Source organism: Pyrenophora tritici-repentis, chromosome 9 (genome assembly GCF_003171515.1).
Source record: "Pyrenophora tritici-repentis strain M4 chromosome 9, whole genome shotgun sequence".
In the NCBI taxonomy this organism is placed as follows: Eukaryota; Fungi; Ascomycota; class Dothideomycetes; order Pleosporales; family Pleosporaceae; genus Pyrenophora; species Pyrenophora tritici-repentis.
The window spans coordinates 954,674-977,395 of NC_089398.1; the positions used below are offsets into that span (position 1 = coordinate 954,674).

At 52.0% G+C, this 22,722-nt stretch overlaps 7 protein-coding genes across 7 annotated transcripts; 6 read left to right on the forward strand and 1 right to left on the reverse strand.

The window, feature by feature from the left end:
* Window positions 1-414: 414 nt before the first annotated feature.
* Window positions 415-2,455, reverse strand: PtrM4_147280 (actin; the record flags this gene model as incomplete). Its single annotated transcript, XM_066109907.1, has 3 exons — window positions 415-884; window positions 939-2,370; window positions 2,426-2,455. 3 exons carry the CDS (start codon window positions 2,453-2,455, stop codon window positions 415-417), a joined length of 1,932 nt encoding a protein of 643 aa, XP_065959890.1.
* A 298-nt stretch (window positions 2,456-2,753) lies between these two features.
* Window positions 2,754-7,463, forward strand: PtrM4_147290 (RssA, esterase alpha-beta hydrolase superfamily; the record flags this gene model as incomplete). Its single annotated transcript, XM_001938792.1, has 4 exons — window positions 2,754-3,028; window positions 3,076-6,675; window positions 6,726-7,297; window positions 7,351-7,463. The coding sequence occupies 4 exons, from the start codon at window positions 2,754-2,756 to the stop codon at window positions 7,461-7,463; spliced, it is 4,560 nt and encodes a 1,519-aa protein (XP_001938827.1).
* A 457-nt stretch (window positions 7,464-7,920) lies between these two features.
* On the forward strand, window positions 7,921-11,208 carry PtrM4_147300 (GcvP, Glycine cleavage system protein P (pyridoxal-binding), C-terminal domain protein; the record flags this gene model as incomplete). Its single annotated transcript, XM_001938791.2, has 2 exons — window positions 7,921-11,062; window positions 11,117-11,208. The coding sequence occupies 2 exons, from the start codon at window positions 7,921-7,923 to the stop codon at window positions 11,206-11,208; spliced, it is 3,234 nt and encodes a 1,077-aa protein (XP_001938826.1).
* Window positions 11,209-12,582: 1,374 nt separating this feature from the next.
* On the forward strand, window positions 12,583-14,408 carry PtrM4_147310 (Pyr-redox-3 multi-domain protein; the record flags this gene model as incomplete). Its single annotated transcript, XM_001938790.1, has 4 exons — window positions 12,583-12,858; window positions 12,910-13,536; window positions 13,590-14,017; window positions 14,066-14,408. The coding sequence occupies 4 exons, from the start codon at window positions 12,583-12,585 to the stop codon at window positions 14,406-14,408; spliced, it is 1,674 nt and encodes a 557-aa protein (XP_001938825.1).
* A 397-nt stretch (window positions 14,409-14,805) lies between these two features.
* PtrM4_147320 (ABC1 family protein) lies at window positions 14,806-17,018 on the forward strand (the record flags this gene model as incomplete). The annotated part of the gene is made up of 4 exons (XM_066109908.1): window positions 14,806-15,348; window positions 15,405-16,747; window positions 16,796-16,925; window positions 16,974-17,018. The coding sequence occupies 4 exons, from the start codon at window positions 14,806-14,808 to the stop codon at window positions 17,016-17,018; spliced, it is 2,061 nt and encodes a 686-aa protein (XP_065959891.1).
* A 393-nt stretch (window positions 17,019-17,411) lies between these two features.
* Window positions 17,412-18,764, forward strand: PtrM4_147330 (putative kelch domain-containing protein; the record flags this gene model as incomplete). Its single annotated transcript, XM_001938788.1, has 1 exon — window positions 17,412-18,764. One exon carries the CDS (start codon window positions 17,412-17,414, stop codon window positions 18,762-18,764), a length of 1,353 nt encoding a protein of 450 aa, XP_001938823.1.
* Window positions 18,765-19,694: 930 nt separating this feature from the next.
* Window positions 19,695-21,270, forward strand: PtrM4_147340 (PLCXc domain containing protein; the record flags this gene model as incomplete). The annotated part of the gene is made up of 4 exons (XM_001938787.2): window positions 19,695-19,704; window positions 19,763-19,864; window positions 19,914-20,973; window positions 21,036-21,270. 4 exons carry the CDS (start codon window positions 19,695-19,697, stop codon window positions 21,268-21,270), a joined length of 1,407 nt encoding a protein of 468 aa, XP_001938822.2.
* Between the last annotated feature and the right edge of the window lie 1,452 nt (window positions 21,271-22,722).

A 22,722-nucleotide genomic window follows, 5' to 3' on the forward strand; every position in this document is an offset into this window, starting at 1 on the left:
GTAAGTTGGCAGGACCGAAGGCTCTTTATCAGTTCCCAGACGAAGGAACGGCTAGATGCGGTTAGCCGCTCGCTAATGTCTCGCACGTGGAGCGGACCGGACCCTCTGTTTAGAGGCTGTCGGCGTACTCCGACATTGACCAGCTTCACGAAAAACAAAACTGTACTCGGAAGGAGGCATTGCCAGAGAAGAATATGTCAGGTTCAATGTATTGTACAGACTGTTCGGACACATGCTAACCGCGATGCGCCGCTGGCCTATTACTGCATTCGCCTTGGCTCCAATTCCTAACCCCAACTTCCTTTTTGGCAACGCCGGGATATCCGTAACCTCCTAAACTCCATAATCATCCCGACCAAACGTAACATAATGCCATCAGTCACAACCGCTATCCAGGGTGTGGTATGACAATAATCATAGGCTATAGTCATGGATACCTTGCGGACCCTGGTCGTTGTAGTCGGGACGGGTCATGTATCCCTTAGACTGGCCCTGATCGACTACGAAGATGACCTTTGCAGCGACTTGGGCGCCCAAGAAGGCTGATTCATCAAACCCGACATCCTTGAACTCGGGAAAGTACTCTGGTGGCTTAACAAACTTGATGGATGTGGGGGTCTGCCCGTGGGATGAGTGAGTGTTTTGGGACATGCCAGGTATACCACCGTGGGGAATCATATTGTGGGTCTGTGCTGTGGTGGCTGCAAGTAAAAGCGGGTTGACTTGAGAGCCTCCGTGTGGGCCCAGTTGAGGCTGTGGGGTATTAGCTCCGGTTCCGGCAGGTGTTGAGACATTCGATGGGATTTCTGATGTGAAGATGGTGGCTGACGAAGGCGAGACTAGGTACTTGGTTTGGATGGTCTGCAGTAGAGATTCCTTGAAGCCTAGATGTGTGTCAGTGGGATAAAATGAAGGTGCTTTCCGAATCGCTGACTGACCTCTTAGCTTTGATCCATTACCGCAAACGATCAATTGATCCCAGAGGTCACTTCGTTTGCCAACCTCATCGATAGCCGATATCGTTCTATGTATGGCGTCGGCGATCTTCTCCAATGTGCCATTGCCATCTGCCATGAATCGCTCGGTGCCGACTTCAATCTCTCGTCTGATCGCTCCTGTCCGTCTGGTCGAATTGCTCGATTCAGCGCCGTTCGTTTCGGTCGCAGAAGCCGGCTCTCCGTTTTCTCCATTCTCGTGAGCCTTCTTGCTGGGACCTTCATCCAAAGCGCCTTTTGCGTCCGCCATTTCCTGTGTATTCAGGTTCATGTTCTTTAAGGTGTCCAACAGCGCATGGTCCTCGTACAAGAATGTGGCTCTCTCGATTCTGGAGTTGGGTAACCGTACAGGCTTATTCGCTTGCGGAGCTGGACCACCCTTCTTCTTGGCGTTGGCTTTTTCCTGCTTCTCCTTCTCCTTCTTGGCGAGGTATTCGGACATTTTGCCGCCAGCCACAATGCTGGCGACGTCCAGAACACCTTCGTTTTCCTCAAGAAGTGTATCCTCTCCAACCTCGGTGTCTATACCAGGGCCGCGGGGCACGAGGCCGATATGGGCTGCTGCAGCAGGACCCGATCCCGGCGCTCCTGTTGACGCCGCTGCGGCGGGATTGGTGATGGCGTCTTTGGTAGATGCATCTCCAGCTCCTGGTAATGGGGTACCCGGCGGCAGAAGCTCGCAAATCGGCGACCTCTTTAGCTGTTCGCACATGTCACGGTTGAGACCCTTGGACTTCAATTTGGCAAGAAGGCCTTGGGTAAAAGCCTCGCCTCCACATCCAGCGAGCGATATGACCCTACCCTGGGTGTGAGGGATGAACTCGCTGACGGCAGTGACGTCGGCCTTGTCCTTGCCCACGTCTACGACGGTTGCGGTGTGTACCCCATAGGCCCAGGCGGTTGCTAGTGCTGCATCCATCAAGCCAAACGCGGGGACCTTGAACTTCTCAAAGAAGAACTGGGTGAGCTTCTCGTGCTCGCGGGGCGTCCATGCAGGCTGGGTGACGAGGAGGATTGGGGTGTGGAAGGGCGGGTTTAGCGAGTTGTAGACGTGCGTGATCAGAGCGAAGAAGCATGGCCAGTCGACGATCCTGCCCTGTTGAATTGGCCATATTGCGCCCTCTTCAGATACGCGATCTTCTTCCCATATAACCTCGTCGTCGCCCTCGGCAGGCTTGCTCTCTTGCTGTGCCTGGTCCTGGGCGTCGCCATTTGCAGCAGCTGGCTTGTCCTGCCTTCTCCGGATCTTGTACGGTTCGAATTCGCCCTCCTTTTCGGCCGGGAACATGCGCGATCTTACACGTAGGCGTGCAGGAGTAAAAGACTCGGGCAGGCCTAGTTGCGCGACAGTCGTCTCTGAACCAGGCGCGATAATCTGAGTGGGCAGGATTAGCGCTTTACCTAATCAGCAAGAAGAAGACGAATCTTACAATGATCTGATCATCTTTAAAAGGCGGCATGGCGACGGCGCACCTGGATTGATATGTATACAAGTGAGTATGTATACAAGCTCCGGCGCGAGTTGGAGCTTCTGAGCTGCCGCGGTGGACTTTCCAGTCGCGTACCCGCGCTAGCAGACGCACGGCCACCTTTTTCCCAAGCCGCCGTGACCCCCACATACCCTTGTCCTGTACGCCATAAGCCTCTCCCCAGTCCATACTCGGCATATCATGGGTGTTCTGTCTTCTCCAGGCTGTACAGGAAGTTGATAGGGAACTGCTCGTGACCGTCCCAATTCGCTGCCCATCGTCGCCCACCATGGCTACTCCGGGAACTGCCACGTCTCGGTCGCTCGCAGATGTCTCCAAGGCAGCTGTATATAATACTGCAGAGGCTCTGTCAAATTCTGTACTCGGCATGAAGTCGGCCGATACCACCACGTCTTCGACCAGCTTCGGTCTACTGGGCCGCGTCGTTCTGTCCATTTTTAGTGTACTGCCCACCATCCTGTACTGGGTGACATACACCTTGCCAACATGGCTGTTCACGCTCTTTTCTATGAGCCTAACTTTCACCATGAGCTTCACATCCCTGTACGTTGCCTACATTCCAGCTTGAACATTGCTGAACTTTCTTGTAGAATGCTCGTGGTTGTGTTCCTAGTATCAACCATTAGTTGGTTCGTGAGGTACCGCTACATGACCATGTACGCGCGACTTCCGCCAGAACCCCAACGTGAGGAACCTCAGGTTGAGGTCTTCCCTGACAGTGCCGAGAGTGACTCCAAGAGGGGGTTGTCTAATTACCTTGATGAATTCTTGAGCGCAATCAAGGTGTTTGGTTATCTGGAACGCCCCGTCTTCCATGAACTCACTCGCACTATGCAGACTCGTCGCCTAGTTGCCGGCGAGACGATCCTCTTGGAGGAAGAAAAAGGCTTCTGTCTGGTCGTAGATGGGTTGGTCCAGATCTTTGTCAAGTCCAATCGGGCTGACTCTGATTCTGACGACGACATGGGCGGCACCGAGTCGGGCGATTCCGCACAACAGGGCCATGGACAAGGCTACCAGCTTCTCACTGAAGTTAAAAACGGCGCACCCATGTCTTCGTTGTTCTCCATACTCGCATTGTTCACAGAAGATGTCAAGCTGCGTCATGACGAAGACCCAGATACGGGGCCAAGCGTACCGGGAACACCCAATGGAGCACAAAGCAGACCATCAGTATCGCGAACGAGCAGTTTTGCCCTAGATAATTCGAGACCCCAAAGTCCGCGCGAGGTACCTGAAGCTAGATTACGACATCGAAGAACGTCAACCTTGAACAGCCCCACGGCGGGTGGACGGCTTGAAAGAGTACCGCCCCTCTCGTTGGACCTGGAAGAATTTGGCAATGAACGTCTCAAACAACCCAAAACTCGAAAATCACCTTCACGGCCTGCTAAACCCAAATCTGCTCATCCAGACATTGTTGCGCGGGCCACTGTAGATACCACCATTGCCATCATTCCAGCGACTGCATTTCGACGGTTGACACGCATATATCCCAAAGCAACGGCGCACATCGTTCAAGTCATTCTCACACGCCTGCAAAGAGTTACTCTTGCAACCAGTCATGCTTATTTGAGTTTAACAAATGAGGTCCTCCGTACAGAGAAGCTCATGAACAAGTACACTACATACGACCTTCCGGGCTTTCTTCGTGACGCTCCTCTTGAGCGCCTGAAGGAGAAATTTGCAAAGGAGACAGAGCGTATTGGAGAAGACGAAGGCATGAAGGGAATTGCGCTACATAATCCTGGAGCCGGTCGTCGACGGAGATCTAGTGTATCGCTCAGAAGAGGGACAGCTGCTCAAGCCCGCCTCGCGGCTGCGCGGGAAGCAAGTGCGACTGCAACTGCGGGCAGCGTCGCGTTACCCAAGATGACTTCCCCAGACCAGGGTCCTCGCAATGACCGGATAAGTGCAGGGGATCTATTGACCAACTCACAGATGGCGCGAGGAGCTGGCCGCACTGGGCGCAGCAGTTTCTCCCAACCTTATCATCAGGATCGCCGAGATGTTCGTACGCCACTCGATGCCAGCTCATTTAATCCGTTCGCCTCCCCATCACTACGTCCAAAGACACTACATAGGCAAGAATCTATTGATGAAGCCACTGTATTCCGAGAGTCGATTCTCGGCTGTATGTTCAAGGCTATTGGACTTACTAATTTGGAAACCCCCATGCCAAGAGCAACAGCATCAGTAGAGCAATCACCACAGCTTGTCTCTTTTGATGCTAGTCGACAGAAGGCTGTATTTACAAACGCATTCGGCTTCATCGATCCATACGCCGCTTCCAGAGATGGAGACACCGAATCCATAGCTTCGGCGTCAAATCTGTCAGGCATGGGTGGAATGGGCTCCCACAATATCTTGGAAGAGATTGTCAATGATGTGGAAATCGTCTTCTTCCCCAAAGACTCTGTTCTTGTGGAACAAGGTGAAAGGAACCCTGGCTTGTATTACGTGATTGACGGATTTCTGGACGTGAGTGTCCAGGTGGAAGAAGCCTCCGAGAAGAATGTGTTTGGAACGGCTCCAGATGGGAAAGGATGTACTGAAGAAGAACTCTTCGGTTCCCCCCTCAGACCAACCAGTTCAAATACTGTTGGACGGCCTCCTGTTGACGGCAGCAAGAAGAAACGCACAAGACGAAGTCTCTTCATGACAAAACCTGGCGGACTAGCTGGATATCTCGGGACAGTATCATCCAATCGATCCTTTGTAGACGTCACAGCCAAGACAGACGTATACGTAGGGTTTCTGCCTCGCGGGTCCATCGAGAAGATAGTGGAGCGTTATCCAGTCGTTTTACTTACAATGGCCAAGCGTCTGACAACGCTTCTACCACGTCTGATTCAACATATCGATTTCGCCTTGGAATGGGTTCAAGTGAATGCTGGCCAGGTAATCTACAACCAGGGTGACGACAGTGACGCGATCTATATCGTCTTGAACGGAAGATTACGAGCTATCCGTGACGCTGAGAACAGTGCGGTCAAAGTCATTGGGGAATATGGTCAGGGTGATAGTGTGGGTGAGCTTGAAGTACTGACAGAATCCGCCCGTCCTGGGTCACTACACGCCATTCGGGATACAGAGCTTGCAAAGTTCCCAAAGACCCTGTTCAACAGTCTTGCTTTGGAGCACCCCGGAATCACCATCAAGATCTCCAAGATCATAGCCTCTCGTATGCGAGCTTTGATTGACGATCCGCTACACGAGCAAAGCAAAGAAAGAAACACGAAAGCTACCCGCGCCAATGTCTCGTCAACTATCAATCTCCGCACTGTAACCATCCTTCCAGTGACTGCTGGAATCCCAGTGGTCGACTTCGCGAGTCGTCTAGTGAATGCACTCACGCAAATCGGTCTGCCGCAGGGCGTGGTTTCCCTAAACCAAGCCGCCATCCTCAACCATCTCGGTCGGCATGCGTTCAACCGGATGGGCAAGCTTAAACTTTCGCAATATCTTGCAGACCTGGAAGAAAGATATGGAATGGTTATCTATGTCGCTGATACACCTGTCAAGTCACCGTGGACACAGACTTGTATCAATCAGGCAGATTGCATCCTCCTTGTAGGCCTAGCCGAGGCGTCACCGAATATCGGCGAGTACGAGCGCTTCTTACTGACGACCAAGACCACTGCACGAAAAGAACTCGTGCTTCTACATTCAGAAAGATACTGCCCTTCCGGTCTAACGCGCAAGTGGCTAAGAAACCGTCCCTGGATCAATGGCAGTCATCACCATATTCAAATGTCGTTCCGCGCCACATCAGAACCAGTTCATCATGCTGGAAGACGTTTTGGAAACGCACTCAAGCAACGCGTGCAGGTAATTCAGGCTGAGATCCAGAAGTACACGTCGAGGAAAGTTCGGCAAACGCCACTCTACTCTGCCGATACGCCATTCAAGGGTGATTTCCATCGACTCGCAAGGCGGCTATGTGGCAGATCAGTCGGTCTCGTGCTTGGAGGCGGTGGTGCTCGCGGTATATCGCAAATCGGCATCATCCGCGCGCTCGAAGAAGCAGGAATTCCGATTGACATTGTTGGAGGCACATCGATTGGCAGCTTTATAGGTGCATTGTACGCTTGGGATGCAGACGTTGTGCCCATGTACGGGAGGGCAAAGAAGTTCGCAGGTCGCATGGGTAGTATGTGGAGATTTGCACTCGACCTCACGTACCCCTCGTATGTATTCCACATGTTGGCTGAGCTTGGAGGATGCTGACTGAGACTAGTGCTTCGTACACAACTGGCCACGAGTTCAACCGCGGTATCTTCAAGACTTTCGGAAATTCACAGATGGAAGATTTCTGGTTGGAGTTTTATTGCAATACCACTAACATCAGCAAGTCGCGGTCGGAGATTCACACTTCAGGCTATGTCTGGCGCTATGTACGTGCGTCCATGTCACTAGCCGGTCTACTTCCCCCGCTATGCGACAATGGTGACATGCTTCTCGATGGAGGCTATGTTGACAACTTGACTGTTGCACACATGAAAAGTCTTGGTGCCGATGTCATCTTTGCAGTTGATGTTGGCAGTCTCGACGACAATGCGCCGCAAGCGTTTGGCGACTCGTTGAGTGGTTTCTGGGCGACGCTCAACCGGTGGAACCCTTTCTCCAGCTTTCCGAACCCGCCGACGCTATCAGAGATCCAATCTCGACTTGCGTATGTGTCCAGTATCGATGCGCTGGAGCGTGCAAAGAACACACCGGGATGCAGATACATGCGGCCGCCGATTGATCCATACGGCACGCTAGATTTTGCCAAGTTTGAAGAGATCTACGAGGTTGGCTACAAGTATGGTATGTGAACGGCCCGTCTCGCAAAAAATTTACCTGACTAACCGCTGGTACAGGCAAAGAGTACCTAGCAGAACTCCGCGAACAAGGAGTGCTCCCAGTGACCGAAGAGACGGAGAAGGAAAAGAATCTCCGACGGACAATGGCACCGCGACGGGCTAGCATTTGATATCAGGTAATAGAATGCCTAAGTGGCCAGCTTAGTTTTGCCCAATGGGTGCTAAGAATGCTATGTGGATGCAAGGACGGGCGCGTTGGGGCTTAGTGGCGCGTCCCCGCTAGCTCGGCAAGGGTACTTCGTAAGCTTATCGGGCTACCAAAGCATCTGATACGGATAATGACGGGTTTGGATTGAAAACATGTAGGTAGCAATTAACAAGACGCCGTCACCGCTTCGTAGAGTAATTTTCTTCTGACATGTTGTGAAATACTGCCTCTTTCCATTACTCTGTTCTGAGAATCAGGTGTTGAGCGCCCTGCCCCACCATCTACGTCGTCTTACTCACCGTGGCGAGTCTCCCAGACTTTGAGTCTTCACGCCAATTGTCTGCAGAAAACAATTCTTCTGGCCAACTTCTGCTTCCTGGGGAGTATCCTCATAGCACCATTACCAGAATCCAGCCAAGATGCGCACCGCATGTCTACGGGCTGCTAGCACTGCTAGTAGGCTCACAAGAAGCACATGTGTAGCACAGCTATCGCGTCCACAGCTCGCAGGCACCTCGTCAAGAGTTTCTTCCTATCTCACTCAGCAGGCGCTTCAGAAACGCGCCTTCCAGCAAAATTCCACAACCGCACAACAAGCAGCCGCGGCTGCTGCACCTGCCGATGATGTATTCGACACGCCACCTCAGCAGACGAATTCGGCGAAGCCTTTCGAAGCGCTCGACACATTTCCCCGCCGTCACATTGGGCCTTCTGCAGAGTCAGCCGAAGCCATGCTCAAGGCGTTAGACCCGCCCGTCGGCAGTCTCGACCAATTTGTGAGGCAGGTGATACCCGCCGACATTCTTTCGGCGCGAGAGTTGAAGATTGGGAGCTTGGTGGATCAGTCCCCCGAATCATGGAAATACAACGGCGTGCCCGAGTCCGTATTCTTGAACAACGCAAAGGAAATCATGAACGAGAATATGCCGGGCAACAGCCTCATCGGACAGGGATATTATGGAACAAAGGTGCCGGAGGTGATTAAGAGGAATGTGCTGGAGAACCCGGCATGGTATACAAGCTACACGCCATACCAGCCTGAAATCAGCCAGGGACGTCTCGAGTCGCTGCTGAACTTTCAAACCATGGTGTCAGACCTGACAGGCCTGAGCATTGCGAATGCTTCGGTGCTGGACGAGCCGACTGCGGCCGCCGAGGCCATGACCATGTCTATGGGCATGATGCCACTGTCCAAGCAGAAGAGCAAGAACAAGACTTTCCTGGTGTCGGAGAAGTGCCACCCGCAGACTCTCGCCGTCTTGTATTCTCGCGCTGAAGGTTTTGGCATCAACATCGAGGTTGCAGACGTGCTCGCAAACAACAGCAAGAGGGTTGAGGAGATAGGCCAAGATTTGGTTGGAGTACTGGCTCAGTACCCGGATACAGAGGGAGGTGTGAGCGACTTCCGCGGTTTGGCTGAGAAGGTGCACAAGACCGGTGCTCTCTTCAGTGTAGCAACCGACCTGCTCGCTCTTACGCTGCTCACTCCACCAGGCGAGTTCGGTGCCGACATTGCTTTCGGAAACGCACAGCGCTTCGGTGTACCCCTGGGTTTTGGTGGACCACATGCTGCTTTCTTCGCTTGCGACGAGCAGTATAAGCGCAAGATTCCGGGTCGTCTGATCGGTCTCTCAAAGGATAGGCTGGGAAACCCAGCGGCACGACTTGCTTTACAGACTCGCGAGCAGCACATCCGACGTGAGAAGGCAACCAGCAACATTTGCACGGCCCAGGCTCTGTTGGCAAACATGAGCGCCATGTACGCCGTGTACCATGGTCCCAACGGCCTTACCGCCATTGCTAAGCAAGTCGTTGCAAAGGCCCGTCTAATTCAGCAAGCACTCATCAACTATGGCTTTGAGACTGGTCAGCGTGGAAAATTGGACAACTCGCCTGTCCTTTTCGATACCTTTGTCGTCAAGACAGGAGACAAGACCGATGGCATCATTGCCCACCTCGACGCGAAGCATATTCTCGTGAGAAAGGTCGATGATCAGCACATCGGTATCTCTGTTGACGAGACAACCAGTGTGCAGACCATTTCAGGTCTACTGGCATCGTTCAGAAGATCTGGCAGCAGTGAAAATACTACTTCTTTCAACGAGGCTGTCGATATTGAGGTCCCAGCGCCGTTCAAGAGGACAAGCGAGTTCATGACCCACCCAGTTTTCAACTCGCATCACTCAGAAACTGAGCTTCTGCGATACATCAACCACCTATCATCGAAGGATTTGTCACTGGTACACTCCATGATTCCCCTGGGCTCCTGCACCATGAAGCTCAACTCGACAGCTGAGATGGCACCCGTATCATTTGAAAAGGTCTCCAATTTGCATCCCTTCCTTCCGCTGGACCGCGCCAAGGGCTACCTTACGATGATCAAGCAATTGGAAGATGATCTTGCTGATATTACTGGCTTCCACTCGGTCTCGCTGCAACCCAACTCTGGCGCCCAGGGCGAGTTCACTGGCCTCCGCGTTATCCGCAAGTACCTTGAGCAACAGCCTGGCAAGAAGCGAGACATTTGCTTGATTCCTGTATCCGCACACGGCACTAACCCTGCCAGTGCTGCCATGTGCGGCATGCGTGTTGTGCCGATCAAGTGCGATCAGGCGACTGGTAACCTTGACATGGCTGATTTAAAAGCCAAATGCGAGAAGCACAGTGAGGAGCTCGGTGCCTTCATGGTCACCTACCCCAGTACTTTCGGTGTTTTCGAGCCCAACGTCAAGGCAGCTTGCGACCTTATCCACCAGCATGGCGGTCAAGTCTACATGGACGGCGCAAACATGAACGCACAGATTGGTCTCTGCTCGCCAGGAGAGATTGGTGCCGACGTGTGCCATCTCAACCTCCACAAGACCTTCTGTATTCCCCACGGCGGTGGTGGACCTGGTGTAGGACCTATCGGTGTCAAGGAGCACCTTACTCCCTTCCTTCCTGGCCATCTCCGCGGCGAAACCGGTGGCGAGCAAGCTATCCATCCCGTCAGTGGTGCACCCTGGGGCAGCGCCAGCATTCTGCCCATCAGCTGGGCGTATATCAAGATGATGGGTGCCGTCGGCCTAACCGAAGCCACCAAGATCACTCTCCTCAACGCCAACTATATTCTCTCCCGCCTCAAGCCTCACTACCCCATCCTCTACACCAACGAAAAAGGCCGCTGTGCCCACGAATTCATCCTCGACGTCCGTGGCTTCAAGGAAACCGCCGGTATTGAAGCCATTGATATCGCCAAGCGTCTCCAAGACTACGGTTTCCATGCCCCGACTATGAGCTGGCCCGTGGCCAATACACTCATGATCGAGCCTACAGAGTCGGAGAGCAAGGCCGAGCTAGACCAGTTCTGTGACGCTCTCATCGCTATCAGGAAAGAGATCCAAGAAGTCGAGGATGGCAAGCAGCCCAAGGACGCGAACGTGTTGAAGATGAGCCCGCATACACAGCAAGATCTCATCACTGGCGAGTGGAACAGGAGCTATACCAGAGAGAAGGCGGCGTACCCACTTTCGTACCTCAAGGCGAAGAAGTTCTGGCCCAGCGTTGCGAGGTTGGATGATGGTGAGTCGATTTTATCCCCCGTTTTCTGTGCCCAAATAACTAACCGATCGATAGCATACGGCGACACAAACCTCTTCTGTACCTGCGCACCTGTCCAGGAAGAGGAGACAGATATCACCGGTGCTGCTGCGCCTAACCCGACATAAATACCCCTTTTCTTTTCTTCAGTGAGGGCTGATGCGGAATCTGCACTTGGCGTTTTTGATTAACTGTATTTTCTTGGGGACTACCTTTTTGCATATAGGGTGCGGGTACGCTTCAACAAGCACCCAGCGTAGGTGTTCCGGGCGTCTACGCATGAACCATGTCTTCAACACATTGCGGTAGACGGTTGGGAGATATTCTCCTATGGGCGGTGCGGCTGCATTTTGGCGTTTTTTTCTGGTATGGGGGCTCGAGATATGGGTAGTTATTGAATTATTCCCGAGATTTGGAAAAATGCCAAAACATTCCAATATGAACATGGTGTCGAAGTGTTGTAAAGTTATCGGCGCTGGATCACGTGACAGTGTGCTAGTTATTGTTTACGCACTAAAAGAGGCAAAATCTAACAAGCAAGACTCACTCCAGAAACTTCCGTTCACCCAGTCCTACTATAAGCGGCTCAGATACACCAACTCATGATCACCACAAGCAAAGCGGCTCCGCATCCATACTCCTTCCGACCGGGCGACCATATGTGACAGTCGGATTCTCGCTTCGATGTACTAAAGTAGTTAGACCGAGAACAGCGATCTCATGGTCAAACTTAGTTTGTGACCATGTGATGGAGATTTGGTATGGGACATTTGACTTTGTCCATGTTACCGTGTAGCAACACATTCCTATTGTCAAACTTCTATTTCGATGAAGGCAGATACACGACTGCAAGTGCAAAGGCCCAGAGATGCACCTCAAACACCTCCTAACTCATCTACATGACCAACACCCCTTCCGCCCCGGGACCTACCAAAAGCGGCAACCCGGAAGTCTCAGCCATCCGACCCAACTCGCAACTTGAAGAAAGAGCGGGTTAGATAGTGTTGTTGGGTATGCGGGGTACCGGGATTAGCGGTTCCTCTTTACCCCGCAAACTAGACGTTTACCACCCCATCGCGGTCGCGTGTACACACATGGACTTGTGGTGGCGCAGATGCGCAATAGTTCCGCTGTTAGATGCTTTTGCCCTGGAACTAGTAACGTCTCCATGGACTTTATGTGGGCGACCGGGCAGATGGAAATACTAGCGGATGTGGACGTGTGTGGTATGGGTATAGGCATGGTAGGACCAAGGAAGCCTACGTAGTGCAGTGGTGAGCAGTGTATTCGGCGATGACAGGTAAGATGGGAAACCGGGACTGCAAGGGTGCCGATCGTCCAGGATGCTGCCGCGTGAGGGGTACGATGTGTGTTGACGTATATATAGATCTGCATGCCGGCTCTGCCATGGTTCTGTCAGTAAAGTGAAGATTGCTGAATCGACTGTGTATTCACTGCTCTTCCGTTCTTGACTGTGCATTCATTATCTCTTTTCGAACACCATGGTTCATTTTAGGACAGATATTGGGGCGACGAACGAGGCGGCGGACCCAAATAATGAAAATTATGCAAAGGAGCTCGAGACCGACGTGCTGATTGTAGGTGCTGGGTTTGGTGGCATCTACATGATGCATAAGCTTCGTCAGCAGGGTCTCAAATGCAAGATCATGGAGGCTGGTTCCAATATTGGTGGTATCTGGCACTGGAATTGTTATCCAGGTGCACGGGTTGATTCGCAGGTGCCTGTATATGAGTATAGTATGCCTGAAGTTTGGCAGGTGGGTGTTTAATTAACGGATATGTATGTTGAGAGGCTGACAGCTGTGTAGGACTGGAATTGGTCATGCAGATATCCTGGGGCGGGGGAGCTTCAGAAATACTTTGATCACGTGGAGAAGAAACTGGAAATCAAGAAGGATTGTGCCTTCAACACCAGAGTTGTCAGCGCGCAATATGACAAGCGATCCTCGAGATGGATCGTAAAGACAGAAGATGGCAGGACGGCGCGTTGCAAGTACTTCCTCTTGGCCATCGGGTTCGCAGCAAAGAGACATTTCCCCGACTGGCCGGGCATGGAAAAGTTTGCAGGAGAGATTCACCACTCCAGTTTCTGGCCCGAATCCGGAGTAGATGTAAAGGGCAAACGCGTTGCGGTCATCGGTGCTGGCTCCACTGGTGTTCAGATCGCCCAAGAAACTGCAAAGGAGGCAGCTAGTGTAACGCAATTCGTCCGGACACCGAACCTGTGTCTGCCTATGCAGCAAAAATCATTGACAAAGGAAGAACAAGACAAGAGAAAGCAGGGCGAATACCAGGAAATCTTCAAGAGACGATTGAACACGTTCGCCGGCTTCGCATACGACTACATCGAGAAGAACACATTCGACGACTCACCGGAGGAGCGCGAGGCATTCTACGAGAAGATGTGGGAGAATGGTGGTTTCGAGTTCTGGCTGGTAAGATATTCTCAAACGCTGCCTAGCAGACAGATACTTACCGCTCACCCTAGGCGAACTACAAAGACTTGTTATTCGACAACAAGGCTAATCGTGAAGCGTACAACTTCTGGGCGAAGAAGACCCGGGCCCGGATAACAGATCCGGAGAAACGTGAAATCCTTGCGCCCCTGGAGCCGCCACACGCATTCGGTACCAAGCGGCCAAGTCTGGAGCAGAACTATTACGAGATGCTCGATAGACCGGAAAACAAGGTTATTGATGTGAAGAAGACGCCAATTAAGGAGTTCAACGAAAAGGGTATTGTGCTGTCTGATGGCACACTCCACGAATTCGACGTCATTGCTCTTGCAACCGGCTTCGACTCGGTGACGGGAGGAATAAAGAACATGGGATTGAAGGACGTCGACGGTGTTGAGCTTGCAGAGAAGTGGAAAAACGGCACCTATTCATACCTCGGCATGACCTTGAGTGGATTCCCGTAAGTTGTGGGTCGCTCGCAAGGTTGGAGATACTGACAGAAACACAGCAACTGCTTCTTCATGTATGGCGCTCAAGGCCCGACGGCGTTTTCCAATGGACCGACATGTGTTGAGGTACAGGGAGATTGGATTGTCGACGCCATAGTCAAATTACGAGATGAAGGAATTACCTACTGTGACCCCACACATGAAGCCGAGCAACAATGGCGCGAGAAGATTGTGGAGTTGAGCGACAAGACGTTATTTCCACAGACGGATAGCTGGTATATGGGTGCTAATGTGCCGGGCAAGCTTCGAGAGCAGCTGAACTTTGCCGGGGGATTCCCGCTGTATAGGCAGATGACGCGCAGCGCGCTAGAGAATGGGTTTGAGGGATTCATCACGGCGTGAGATGCCATGAGAAGACGCTTTCTTCAACACTGCAACTAATATCAAATCTATCTCTTTAACTTGGTGATTTGTGCGCTTTCTGTTGCATGCGGGATAAGTGGGGCTCGGAACCGTGCTTCCGTGGATCGAACGTTGGTGGTCATTACTAATAACAGTGCTGACTCTGCATCAAACTGCATGCCCAGACATGTAAGAAAGTACGAGAATATTGACAGGCCTCAATGGGTCGGGAAGTCGACGGGTGGGCGCGGAGAGAGAAGCCGGTCTCGTGTTGGACGATCGGCATGTGACATTGAATTTACGCCGACCGACGTCACGATGCGGAATTGGGTAGTGTTGGATGCCCGTACATGCCTCATGGATCTCCTACGCGCTGCATTCGCCAACGTCCGGTACCATGAGGACTGCGCTCCTTTTTGGTCGCCAATATCTCCGCCCGGGTCTCCCTAAACTGACCGCCCGCGCATCGACGCGACCCTTGGTCAACGCCTCTCGTTTCCGCCGACAATTTGCGCCGCCGAGGTTCAAGACTGGGAAGGTACTATGGTCTGGTGCCGCCGCTGGTGGTGCCATACTCAGCCCGCTTGCATTTGTCGATGTAGCCCATAAGAAGACAGACAATGGGGAGCAAACGCATGAAGAGGCTATGCTGGAGGCGTCGAGGAAGGAGCTTGACGAGCAGGTCCCGCATGCGCTGAGGAATTCGTCCAAATATCGACGAGGCATATACTTCTTCATCGAAGATTACATAATCGAGCCCATAGCCACTGGATTCCGCTTTCTACATCTGGTCATCATCTTCGTGCCCGTCATCGTAACGATACCGGTGATATGGTTTGGAGCACGGCAGCCAGATAGGGACGATGAGCGGAGCGGAACCCTATGGTGGTATGGCTTCTTAGTTACCTCTATGGAGCGCGCGGGGGCCGCATTCATCAAAGTATGTGTTTCTGTAGTATACCATCTGGCGTAGAGTAACGACTGACCCTACTACAGTTGGGCCAATGGGCCGCCTCCCGAACAGACGTTTTCCCGACCGAGATGTGCGCCATTATGTCAAACCTCCATTCCAATGCTCCAGCGCACACATTGCAGGTCACAAAGCAAACAATCGAGGCCGCATTTGATGGACGAAGCTTTGACGACATCTTTGAGGAGTTTGACGAGACGCCCTTGGGCGTGGGTGCCATTGCCCAAGTATACAAGGCCAAGTTGAAGCCTGAGCTCGCGACGTTAGAGAGCAACTCAATCGACCGGGAGCAGCCCAACCTGGCCCGTAGGATCAAGAAGAACTTTGACGTGACTCTGAAGAGTTCACCATCAAGAGTACCCTCCAGCCATGTTGCAATCAAGGTCTTGCACCCCAAGATTGAGAAGATAGTCCGCAGAGACTTACGCATAATGGGCTTCTTTGCTGCCATCATCAACGCCGTACCTACCATGGAGTGGCTCTCATTCCCAGATGAAGTTGAGCAGTTTGGCGAAATGATGAGACTGCAACTTGATCTGCGCATTGAGGCTGCAAATCTCACTCTTTTCCGCCAAAACTTTAAACACAGGACTACAGCCTGGTTTCCTTACCCCTACACTGAATACACTACGCGCAACGTGCTGATCGAGGAGTTCGCTCAGGGTATACCTATGGAAGACTTCCTACAAAACGGAGGCGGCGTATTCCAGAAAGATATTGCAGATGAGGGACTAGATGCTTTCCTCACCATGGTTCTCATCGACAACTTCATTCACGCGGATCTGCACCCGGGAAATATCATGGTCCGGTTCTATAAGCCACAGCAGCTAGATGTCTCCATCTTCGCCAAGAAAGAGGAACGTACGACCGGGCCTAAGGAGTCGCCAGATGTTACCGAGGAGGTGCTGGAACGTCTACGACCGCATAGGAAAAACCCACAGCAATGGAGAACGACGCTCCAAGAGATTGATAACGAAGGCTACAGACCACAACTCATTTTTATCGATACAGGCCTTGTGACGGAGCTCAATGCGAGGAACCGCGCCAACTTCCTAGACCTCTTCAAGGCAGTTGCGGAGTTTGATGGATACAAAGCAGGTCATTTGATGGTAGAGAGGTGCAGACAGCCAGATGCTGTGCTCGATGGTGAGGTCTTCGCTTTGCGCATGCAGCACTTGGTGTTGGGTGTCAAGAGCCGCACTTTTGCTCTCGGCAATATCAAAATCGGAGACATCCTTAATGAGGTCTTGTCTATGGTACGAACACATCATGTCCGCCTCGAAGGTGACTTTGTGAACGTCGTTTTGAGTATTCTCCTTTTGGAGGGTATCGGGCGAAGCTTGAATCCCAACTTGGATCTTTTCGCGGGGTAAGTGTTGTTGACGACGTACATGACTTATTTGCTAACCTTCATCAGTGCACTCCCAATTCTACGTCAACTCGGTGCGCAAAGTGGCTCCTCTATGATCCGTGGTGGTGACTTCTCCATGCTCAAGGTCTGGGTTGGTCTTGAAGCACGCAGCTTTTTGCAAGCCTCAATTGATACGGTATGTGTTGCGATGGCCTATTGTAGTGCAATGCTGACCAGTGACCAGGTCGAACGATATGTCAAGTCCGACCAGCTCTCACCTAATATTTAGACTTCGAGGACGGCAACCTGGTGTTGTCATTTCACTGTACCAACATAATCTCCAAATAACACCACTTCAATAGATAGATTGTGCCTTCTCCTCAGACTGTCTATTCCTGATGACGATGATGGGCCAAGAGGACTCATCCAGATTGATGTATGCATACGTTTGACAGAGAGATGGAAGTAGCTTAGTCTCCCCCACAAGGACGTGGGACCGCGTCCTATGACGTCACGCTAGTGGGAAGCTCACGGCTGAACTGAACAAAGCCTAGAATATTGTACACCTTTATATCACACCACCTCACAATCAAACAATTGAAAGCACCCAACTCATTTTTGGCACTCGAAACATCAACTTCAGCCTTGGTTTTTGCTATTACAACGCTTCTAATCATCAATCATGGAAGCCGGGGCAGCCGGTGTTCTCTATGCAGCCGAAAACCTGCTCGAGGGCGCTGCAGCCTTCGTGAAGGGAATCACTCACCCGACGCAGCCGATCAAAGCAAATCTGACACGCATATCGTCCGTACCGCTTCCTCGATCGCACCACACGGTCGCGGTAGTCAAAGGCCGTGCCTACATATTCGGTGGAGAGATTGAAGATGGCAAACTTGCGGACAACGATATGCATGTTGTGATCCTGCCCTCAAGTGGCGTCCTTGATGCCGACTACACAAAGTACCCTCCCCGTTCAGCAAATGGCTTGGACGACGTACCGAGCCCGAGAAAAGGACACACGGCAACAGCGATTGATGATAGCATCTACATCTTTGGTGGTGAGGGAGAGGGCGTGACAAATGAGAATGGCAGGTTGTGGGTGTACGATACGGTATCGAATACTTGGTCATCTCTAGAGTCCGCCGACGCGGTCTTTCCTAGCCAGCGAACAGGTCATGCTTCTGCGAGCTCAGACCTACCAGGCCCCAAAACAACAACTTATGTGGAGAAGGCACCGCAAGCTCCTGCAGACCCTGCTCAAAACGTTCCGGAACCACCAGAGTCGAATACATATGGTACAGTTTTCGTTGTTGGTGGTCGCGACACAACTAGCCATGAACTGTTGAACGATGCATACGCTTTCGATGTCAAGACGCGAACATGGAAAATCATTCCCTCTCCACCAGGACATCCCCGTGAAGGCGCGAGTTTGGCCCTCGTCGGCAGCCGACTGTATCGGTTTGGGGGTAAAGGTGTGGAGACGTTCGCTTCGGGCGCAGCCGAATTCATTGACGCTTCACATGTCTGGACACATGCAGAGCGCGGGACTACACCAGTCAACAGCGGTTGGGGCTGGGAAGAAGTCAAGCACGTAGAAAGGCAAGGCACGGCAGACACAGCACCACAAGCGCGCTCCGGCGCAGGACTCGTGGGCGTCACAACAGGCCAAGGACGACACTACCTCTTAGCTATCGGCGGCGAAACTGAAAATGGGAGCTACCTAGACGATATCTGGGCTTTGCAGCTTGCATCTGAACGATCCTCGGCCGCTGCAACCAAGGATTCTATCCGCAATACAATGAAAAGGGACACACACGAGTCGCAATGGGCGGAGGCAATATATCGATATGTAGACACGAAGGGGGAAGAGGAGAGCGAGATCCCCGGGAAACCTAAAAGGGGACTGGGCGCGCGAGGTCATTTCGGCATCGCGAAGGGCACAGAAGTCGATGGAGCGACATGCGTTGTATGGGGAGGTCTCGATGCAAATGGCAAGACACTAGGTGATGGTTGGATGGTGACTGTTGACAGGTGAGCTGTCACGCGGCACGCGAATGTGGGTGGGAAGAAGATGGAGCATGGCAATGCGACAAATGAAATTTGGCTAACTGTCATACGCCTGACATTATGCTCGTCCATGACCTGGAGTAGTTTAGTTTCTAGCGTGGTATCGTTGTGACTAAACATGTTCATCCCATGTGGTCATCTGCCCTGTCTATGCATTATAATGTGCAACACGCCTATAAGTAATGTCTCGTACCCTAGCGCCTTGATAACGTCGTGAAACAACCTCGTATGGGAACTTTGGCACTTTAATCTCGCGTCCTGCAACGGCGACATTTGCACATAAACTCACAGCCACAAAACGCCCTGGACCCATGAACCGCGCCGCATTGCGCCACAATCCTTATCGCCCTTTGCGCCAACATCCAACCCTCATGTCTTGGTGCTTTCTTCGCAGCCGTACCTGACCTCTGAATTGGCTGGTGGGATGTGCGCCTGAAACAGACAAGGTCGCCCAGATAGGAAAGTGGCAGCGGGAACACCGCCAATCCTTGGCTCTTGCTTTGCTGTTGACTTGGGGAATGGAGTAAATCATCAACCGGCAGCAGCAAAGTCAGACAGCCTCGTGCGGAACTAAAACCCTGTCGTACGATATACGAGCTTGCGATCGAGTGGCTGACAGCGGCGCGAGGACGGGAATGACGGGGAGGGCCGACCCAGTAGAATACAGTCAGAGCAAGGTACGGGCATCATGCGCTCGTATCCTAGATCGTGGGTGAGATGGGGATTAAGTATGGTGGCGGCCCGGTGCTGGGGTGTGCAAGGCGTGGTAATTCAACGCGATTATTCACATTCACCTTATGCTGCGGTTGACGGGCGTGTTGAGTATCAACAGCAAATATTGAAAGAGTTGGACTCCGACGCGTCGAGAAGTAGAGAGGAAGAAGAAGAGCTATCTATCATGGGCTGGGGTATGTGCAAAGTAAGCATCTTATACGGAGAGCTAAACTAACCGTTTACCCTCTCTAGGCGGGAGCATAACGTTGGTGAATGCATCGCCATTCGACTGGACGTTGAGTGGTTCACATTCGTATCAAATGGATACATGGCAATGGCCGACGATAAGCGCAGGTAGGGAAACTCTCCAGCTTCAGAGTATGTTGTCCCTGACTTGCGACAGGAATGGCATCAAGCATCAGTGTCGAGTTCAGCACAAGAGGCCACACAAGCGACGATGCCGGAGAAGCATACTACAACATCGACAGAACATCCGAAAAATTCACAATCCTCGCACGAAAGCCATCAGACTATGAACTCACCATCTCCCTCGACAACATGTCGACGAAGCAAAACCCCAAAGGAACTAACGTCAACCTAGGATTCCGCCACAACGCCGCTGTTAACTGGATCCTTTCCACTGACGCAGCCGGCACATGGTGGTCCAACAGCGGTACCTACACAGACTGGATGCAACAAAGCATGGGTTCTCTAGCAAACAGAACCCTGAAACACATCTGCATGCCCGGCAGCCACGACGCCGGCATGGGCGCCTTCCACCCAGGCACCATCGGCGCACATTTTGCAAACACACAAACGCAGTATCTCGATTTCGCCGGCCAACTCAAGGCCGGATCACGATACTTCGACCTGCGGCCTGTGATATCCAGAGGCGATTGGGTAACCGGCCACTACAGCTCCGTCGGTGACATCTGGCTCGGCGGCAATGGGCAGAGTCTCTCGGAAATAATCCAGCAGATCAATGACTTCACATCAAAGTACCAGGAGCTAATCATCATAAACCTCAGCCACACACTCGACACAGACAACGCGTACAAAGAACTATCCCAAGCCCAATGGAACGCCCTCTTCACCACGCTCCAAGCCATAAAGAACCGGCACATAGTGGCCAACCCCGGCAACACGGATTTCTCAAACAGCCGTCTCGCGGATTTTATCACCGACCGTGCTGCTGTACTGATCGTAGCAGAGTTACCAGACGGGATAACACTTGGCAGTTTCGCAAACCAGGGTTTCTACAGTACGACGCGAAATCTTCCCACGTATAACGAATACAGCAATAGCAACAACCTGGCGAGTATGAAAACAGACCAAATAGCAAAGCTGAAAGCAAATCGAAATATCGTGGCTTCCAACACCGAGCGGAAAGATGTGTTTCACATATTTTCCTGGACGCTGACGCAGCAGCCAGAGGATGTGTTGAATTTCGACAAAGCGGTCATGTATGGTATCCCCTAGCCTCTCTTGCTGTTTCTTGGGATCAAAGGAGCTGATTACCGGTCAGGAATATGGCTGCTACGGCTTTTGATCAGCTGGTTAGTGATGCTTGGAATGCGTTTACGCCGCAGTCTTTCCCCAATGTGCTATTTGTAGATAGTTTGGGTGTGAGGGATAAGAGTGTTGTATTCCCGTTTGATAAGCCGAGGGGAGGACTGCCTGTGAATGCGGATATTGCAGCGCTGGCCGTTGCGGTGAATAATGGGGTTGCGGGGAGGAATGGGGTGGTTACTGGGAGGTGAGGTGATATGCTGTTTTTGTATATTAAGTGTGATGATCTTGGGAGGTGGGCCTACCTGACCATGCTTGTAAATTGGGCACGTCGGATATTTAGTACCATTGGGCCTTAGATGTAAGAGATACATGGTAGGCATATAGATACATACATGGCTTTTCCTATTGGTCTTGCAGAATGTCGGTATACGTAAAATTGGTAGCGGCGCACGAATGTCATTGGAAAGCCTAGTGACATCCTTCCATGCACCGAAAAAGAAGGTTGGCTCTGCTATCTGATACTAAACTTTGAGCGAGTTTGAATGACGCAGACAGGATCAAGGGTCCATGGCGAGCAAGCGAAGCATTGGAGTATGATGTAGGGGCACGGTCATCCCTGCTTTGAAATATCAACGACCAAGAAAAAACATATGGCACGCATGTCACAGGGTGATGATGGTCTGGCAAAGAGAAGTGAGGTCTGTTAGGCGAATAAATTCGCAGCATGTACCAGCTCGCGTGGCGGTAACGGGGGAAAAGAAATCACCCGACGGTCATGCCACAAAAAAGCATTTATCGAAACTACGGAGTGATGTTGGCGGTCGTTGACTCTGCGTGGTACACTTAAACTCGTCAGGCCTCCACGATAGGCGCCCGGCCACAATGATCTACTGTTGATCAACGGTATTATGCCGATCGTGTGTGCAACATCACATCTGTACAGTTCATGCTAATACCCGCTGTCTGATAGCCGTACGAACAGTGTTTGGTCCGGTTTATCGACAATAGCCGCTTGGTACGACGGCGTTACGCAGCGTCATGTGGAGATGCCGACGACAATAGGGGTGAGAAAAAGAACGTATCCTGCAGCGACATGGCGAATGGCGAACAAAGTCTGTGGGCCATGGAGAACTCTGACAATCCAATCGACACTCTGCAACTTTAGCATTCCAAATCCATCTGCCGGTATGCATGGCAGATCGGACAAAACAAAAAGCAAGTGGGAATTACAGACGGCAGGAGATGGCAATGCTTGTTTATTCTCGGGAGCTGGGTGCCTGCCTCTCTCAGTAGATTAAGCAATACTAAGCAACAAGTACAAGCGTGCGTCTTTCTCCACATGGCACCTGCCGTCGACTCGCGGGACTTGCAGCTAGAGTCGAAAACACAGCGGAGGGTGTTATCTACTGTTGGGAACGAGGATTCTCGGCCGTGTTACCCGGATCTGGCCTCTGACATTGTGTGCGACAAAACGGTAGTCGGATATGCGAGTCGCGCTCAGGGGTCGGTCAGTGGGTAGAATCCTGCCGCGGCAGCGGGATAGGGTAGGTCCATGTGCAAGATCGAACGAGGCGAGGCGAGGGCTCTGTCGGTCGCGCTCATCGCCGCATGAAAATCTGTACTCCACCGTCAAGTCTGGGTCGTGTGAGATTTGCAGTGGAGTAGGTCGGGCATCTTGGGTGTGCAGTAAGCGGAAAAGG